This window comes from Apis dorsata, unplaced genomic scaffold, assembly GCF_000469605.1.
Source record: "Apis dorsata unplaced genomic scaffold, Apis dorsata 1.3 scaffold_99, whole genome shotgun sequence".
Classification (NCBI taxonomy): Eukaryota; Metazoa; Arthropoda; class Insecta; order Hymenoptera; family Apidae; genus Apis; species Apis dorsata.
Window position 1 is genome coordinate 308,133 of NW_006263397.1, and position 6,522 is coordinate 314,654.

A 6,522-nucleotide genomic window follows, 5' to 3' on the forward strand; every position below is an offset into this window, starting at 1 on the left:
AGAATGTTATAGGAGTGAATAACATGAAAGATATTTTGTATATTTTGTAGAAGGTAATGTGAGAAATGATCTCACATTAGAATTGTGGATCTTTGGAATATTTGAAAACGTGAATAAAGTGAAAGTGTAAATGAATGAAAAGTGGAGAATATAAGTAAACAGAAAGTATCTTTTGCTTCCTTTATGATTGTAGGTTTTTCCTTAGGAAGATATCTTTAGAAATCAGATCTGTTAGAATTACTGTCAGAAATACTTTCATTTAATCAAAAATTCTAATTCAACTATTTCATAAATTAATAAATCTATTAGATATTTCCAATATTAAATAATAATATCCCAATTTTATTCAATCTGTAATATATGAACAAAGTGATAAAAAATAAAAGATTAGACATGATCTAGATTATTAATTGGATGTAATTCTCAAATAGATGCTTTCATGTTTGTCATAACTTCTATAAATTTCTTTCATTAGCCATATATTACTCAAAAAAAGATTTATATACATATAGATGATAGAGAAATCATTCCAAAAATAATATCCTAAAAGCCTAAGATCCAAATCCATTTATGAAAAATAAATCTATATAAGTATATACAATAATCTATATATAATATATAGTCACAATAATTAAGCCTATGTAATACCTTAATTGTTCTTTCATCTTCAAATTTCCAATGATTATCCGTTAATATTCATTAAATCCAACGATAACACTTTAACTGTTCAATCTCTTCCTTGAATCAAGCTCAGAAATGCGTGTGAAAAAGATTTACAAATACAAATCGACGTGTACAAGCGCCGGCGCAACACAATCGTAACGCCATAAATCAAATCGAGGCAAGGCACTCTAACCAGGCGTCTCCAATAAATTAATAACCGCGCTCGGGGTTACGGTGTGGCCGCGAGTTCCTCCGCGTGTGGAGGCAAGTGGCGAAAATCAAGATCTCGCGGTTCTCGTTCACGACGTACGCTTGATTAATACCCAGATGTAATTACCGGGGCGGTTGGAAGGGTGCACGCGAGAAAAGGGCAGACGAACGAGGTCCAAACGAGCGGGAGAAACGTTGAAGAAGGAGGAGGACAGGGAGAGGGATAACCGAGCAAAGGTGACCAAGAAGAGTAGGAAGAGGATGATGAGGAGGAGGAGGAGGAAGAGGCTGTTAAGCTGCCGAGGGAACGAAATCCTGACAGATTTCATCGTGGGCTGACGTAAACAATTTGCGAATGTAAATACCTGTTGAATATTGAGCGCAGCTCGGGAGAGAGAGCTCGAGGGGCCTCACACCTTACGGCCCGTTTACCCTTTAAACTTGTGATTACCTCCACCTACCGCGGCGAGCACACTATAAGCGCCACACGTGTATCATGAGTATACAGGGTGATTTATAAATTTACGTTCATATTTCAAGGGGTAAAATATTGCCCTTATTGCTCAACTCTTTTTTGACGACTATTAGTGCTCTTTTAGAAGAACATTCGTATTGATGTCTACATGATTAAATATGGATATATGGCGATTATTTAGTGACCATATATCCTTGTTAAATCAATCCTTGTCGAAGTAATATTAAGAAATGAAAACAAATGTTTTTAGATTGATAGAAAAGATGGAAAAAAATTACGAAAGTATTAGGATATCATGTTTTATATTATTTTATCTTCAAGATATGTTACCATTTGAAGTTTCACATATCTTTTTTTACACAAAATTCAGAAGAATCTTTTAAATCCATTTCCAATATTGTGCATAATTTGACATTTTGATGAACTCGTTCACAGAACGTTTTCCATTTATTTTCTCCCTTGTTTTCACGTGTAAATTCATCGTCTCATCGTACGAGCACACGAATTTGCGAATCACCCTGTATATGCATACACACAACGAATCGTTTCCACGTCATCGGCATAAATTATGCTCGAACATTGTGCTGCCACGCCGGATCCGCGGCCCTCGACGTGGATCGCGGATCTATCCGTCCGGATCGCGCGATTCGCAGGCGCGATCGAGAGCCTCGATAAACGCGCGAGAAAACCCTTCTTTGAAAGGACGGTGGGACCGGGGGCGTTAGGTTCCTTTCGGTTTACTTCGTGAAATTATAAGCTGCGTGATGACTCGCAGGGAACCGTGGCGTTTCGTAGCGTGAATTTTTTTCCTCGGGGGGTTGATTTCAGTATAAGGATTTATGAAATTATAATTGTAGAGAGTGAAAGGATTATCCTTCTTCTTCTAAAGAATTGCCCGTCTTTATAGTAGGATCTGTTTATAGTATTTGTATTTAATTACAAACAAAAATACAAGAAATTGGATAGATTGTTTGATATTTCAATATGAATTATTTATATTTGTTAAAAGTTAGATTAACTATGATTATGTTGAAAAACATAATAAATAATATCAAATCTGAATTTGCACGTTCACAATTGCGAATATTGTATTTTGAATTAGAGATATATCTGCGACATACGATATTTGTTTCTATAGAGAGATATTTAGAAGGTATGTTTATGTTTCGACTCACCGTCCTGGTTCATCCCGTGGCCACCGTCATCTGTTCAAAAGAAAGAAAACAAAGAAGTTACACATCATTGAAATCGAAAATATATACCATTGATGAATTTTGTTTCTTTTCAATGGTTTATACTTAAATGTCTAAATTAAAAAGAGACAAAATTATGAACATACCCCTTCATTTTTATTTTAAATCTTATACAATATAGAACTGTAGAAATATCATCTCAAAATCACAAAAATGAGAAGTTTAAATTTCCTAAAAATAAGAATCATTTCACGGATAGAACTTCCAAATTTCTCAGAATAATTTTCAACAATCGTGACAATATATCAATATTCATATTCACCTAAAAATTTCATCTATCAGAAGTTGATAATTCTTAAAAGATTGAATCGAATCCCTCCTCTTAAATTTCAAAGTAATTCTCTACAATATACCAAGTACTCAGTTATCAGTCAAATTTCAATTACCAAATTGAATTTCTTTTTTTAATTTCCTTAAAATTAAAAGTTCTATTTAAAAATCCGCTCGAAGTTCGACGCGAATTCTTAATAAAAAAAGAAAGATACACTTCTTAGGTTGCAAGTTGCAGATCATGAGGGCTTGCAACGATAACCGTACAGTCGAGCTGCAACCTATTTGTACTGGCGGCCGGTATCGCGGCATCGCGCTGTGTTCCTTTATTTAACCCCATAAATAACCGGCCACTATCTCACAACCCCGAACGTTTCCTCCGTTAAATACGAACACAGACGCGGCCGGCGAAATATTACGTGCTGCCAGTCACTCTGCTATGGGGTTGCCACGATGGGAATCCCCGCGAGGGGATCCGACCAATCAAAGAATTCTTTCTTTCTTTTATCATTTATCGTGTTTGCAATAGGATCGATCCAACCCTTTATGAAAAAGTAGAGTTTAAATTATTATATATATTTTTTTTAATACTTTCTGTAGATATACATTCTGTAAATTTTTGTACATTCAAATTTTATATGTTGTTAAGTACTGTGATTTATGGCATATAATGTACGAGAATTAACGATAAGATTATGACTCTCTTTCGAAATGGATTTTCTTTCTTAACAATAAAATTCAAAGTTATGTAATTATAATAAATTAAAGGAGAGATGGGCTTCAATTATCTCTTGATAATAAGGAAAATTACAACACTCTTGTAAATGTTACTTAGGTATTTATTATCCTATTAGTATGGAAAGAATTAAATTCATAAATCATTTACAATCGTCTCTCGCGCGTCTCAACAACATTTATTTATTTCTTTATTTCAATTACATTTCTGATGAAACTATAATATTTTTCAAATGAACTCGAACTTTGAAGCAATCTCTTTTAAAAATCTTTCTACATTTTACAACGGTTATCTTATTTATTATACTTCAAAGTATACATTTCTATAAATTATCGAATTCGTGTCTTTGGCACGAGAGAAACAACATCCATAAACCCTTTTTAGTTTTTCAATCAAGTCCAGCGTTATTATCGTTTCAACGAGATGAGTTTTCATCCCTCTTTATCGGCTCGTCCAGTTTTCACGAAAAATAAATAATATCGCAAAAGGAACAAATTGATTTTCTACGCTATTATTAAACAGCACACTCTCCGTTAAATGGATATCTTCAATCTATCATAGATCGGTAAAAATCTTTCACGGCTCGTCGATAGCTTCCTATTTTCGAAACAACAAAACGTCACGAGTTGTACGCTTCCTTAACCGCGGGTTGCGAAATGAACTTGTTAATTTCAGGGGACGGCGTGTTTCTACCAGGGGCAGGTTCTACAACGTTGCATTCATCGTCGTGCACCTTCAGAGAGGCGGACAGTTTCGATGCATATGAAATTAATGTTCGTAAGCAAGATTTAATATATCATAGCGGTATCCCTATAACTGGCGACATATAAAATCGATTCCAGAATGCAGTTTCCAACAAATCAGACGGATAATGTAGGAGTAGAGTACATTTTTTTCTAAGGACAAGTGTGAATTTTATGCCTGGAAAATTAACATTTCTTTTTTCAATTTCGTATTCATTAATCGAAGCGCGCGCGCGCGCGCGCGCATGTGTGTATATGTGTACGTGTACAAAGGTGAATATTAATAATAGTGTTAGGCAAGAGTTTTTAGAGAGCGGAGAGCTTGTTTCTAACGAGTCCATAGAGAACTAGTTATGACGGAGAAAGAAATCGTTATCTCGTTAAAAGAAATCGAATTTTTTCTAATTGCACGTGCAATTAATCGCACTTATGCAAATATACTGTTTCGAGTATGTGTTCTGATCATCACTTTTTTTTATTGCTGTTCTCTTTTCTCTTAATAACCATCAATTTAATTCTTAACATTTCGTGAGATATATATAAAAATAAATTGGGATATTTCTATTTTGCACGAATTTCTGGAAAGATGAAATATATTCAAATATTGCAACATATCTATTATTAATCAAAAAATCTCGTTTTCTTTCTATAATTTCTTAAACCTTGATTATTCGTCCCTCTTAATATACCAGATTCTCTATTAATATTTACAATACAAAAATAAAATGAAAGAAACGAGAATAACAACATTTCAATAACAAACATTCTTATTTTATTAGCTTCTTATTTTCAAAAAAAAAGATAAGATGAATATAAACAATTTTTAAATTTAATTATTTCGCACCCTTTTGTTGTCAAATGTCCAAATGTTAATTAGGGAAACGCGATGACCCATTTATCCCTCGCACAGAAATTTTCTTCTCATATAGATGCATAACCTCAGATGCGACCATTTTCCATGCAGCAACGAACTTGAATCCGATCGATCGATCGATCGAGATTACAAAGTAGCGGCCAAGATCGTGAAGATAGGATCCCATCGGGCAGAACATATAATTCCATACGGCGGTTGCCGCGTGTACACGCCCTGGTATTAATTATACAAATTAATGCAACTAGATAACAGCGCGCCATTAGAGATAATGGTGGCCGGATCGGTGCCGCGACCGGTCGACTCGCAATTAAAAACATTGTCGCTGGACGATGCTCGAGAGAAGAGGATACGTGGAAAAATCTTGGAGGGGTACGTAAACCCAATTTATGCCCCGCCATTTTTACCCACGATTTTCAACTCTTGCGACTAATTAAACTCCATCCCCTGATCGTTAATGCAACCTCGTGCTGAGATTATCGATATTAATTGGTTTGGGGAGGAATTATAATCGAAAGGTGTAAATATACAGTTTAAATAATAGATTTTCGAATTATTTTTAGAGAGTGATATTTATATTTTATTTTAAATCTTTCTTTATCGTTTTACTATAATGTCTTATTAATGGACAGATTTTTTTTATGCAAATATATAACTTCTCAAACTCTCTTACATTATGTTTAGATCTAATTTCTATATTTTTCTTTGATGAAATCGTGAATCGTGATTAAATTGGACAACCCAACCAAATATATTTTCAATTAATATTGTACAATAAAATATCTCTACTCAATAGAAAATTGTGGAATGAGGATCTCGAAATGATATATATATATATATCTTAATACGGACAAACTTTCCGAACCAATCGAATTCTGCGAAACGAATGGAAAGAAAATATAGAAAATAAGGAAATCGGCGGAGACATTGAATTATAGCCTTTGTCCATCGCTATCGAGGCGATCTTCCAGCGTGGCGCTCGTCATTCGCCGCAAAGTCGAACGATATCGATCTCTGGACGATCGAGATATAGGCACAATGGCCCGAGGTGGTCCCGCGTGATCAATTTAATCCGAATAGCTGGGACGTCGCACAGCGTGAGACGACAAATATTTAGAATCGCATCAACAATCCTCTCGATGCTTTGATTAACGTTAACGTCAGCGAATGCAATTAGCAACGGCCGCGATACAATTGCCCGATATAATAGATCGACCCGTTGATGAGAACGGACCACTCTTATTAAACGTACAATCGATGAAACGAATAGATATAGAACAATCGTTTGTAATAACTATTGT

The 6,522-nt window shown here is 34.8% G+C and overlaps 1 protein-coding gene across 1 annotated transcript in view; it reads right to left on the bottom strand.

Annotated features, from left to right (window-relative positions):
- The window catches only part of LOC102671115 (paired box protein Pax-5-like), a 135,173-nt gene that overhangs the window by 123,108 nt on the left and 5,543 nt on the right, over nucleotides 1–6,522 (bottom strand). The window contains exon 2 of the mRNA XM_031508790.1: nucleotides 2,524–2,553. Coding sequence (XP_031364650.1) covers nucleotides 2,524–2,553 — 30 coding nt within the window. The remainder of the gene's footprint in view (nucleotides 1–2,523; nucleotides 2,554–6,522) is intronic.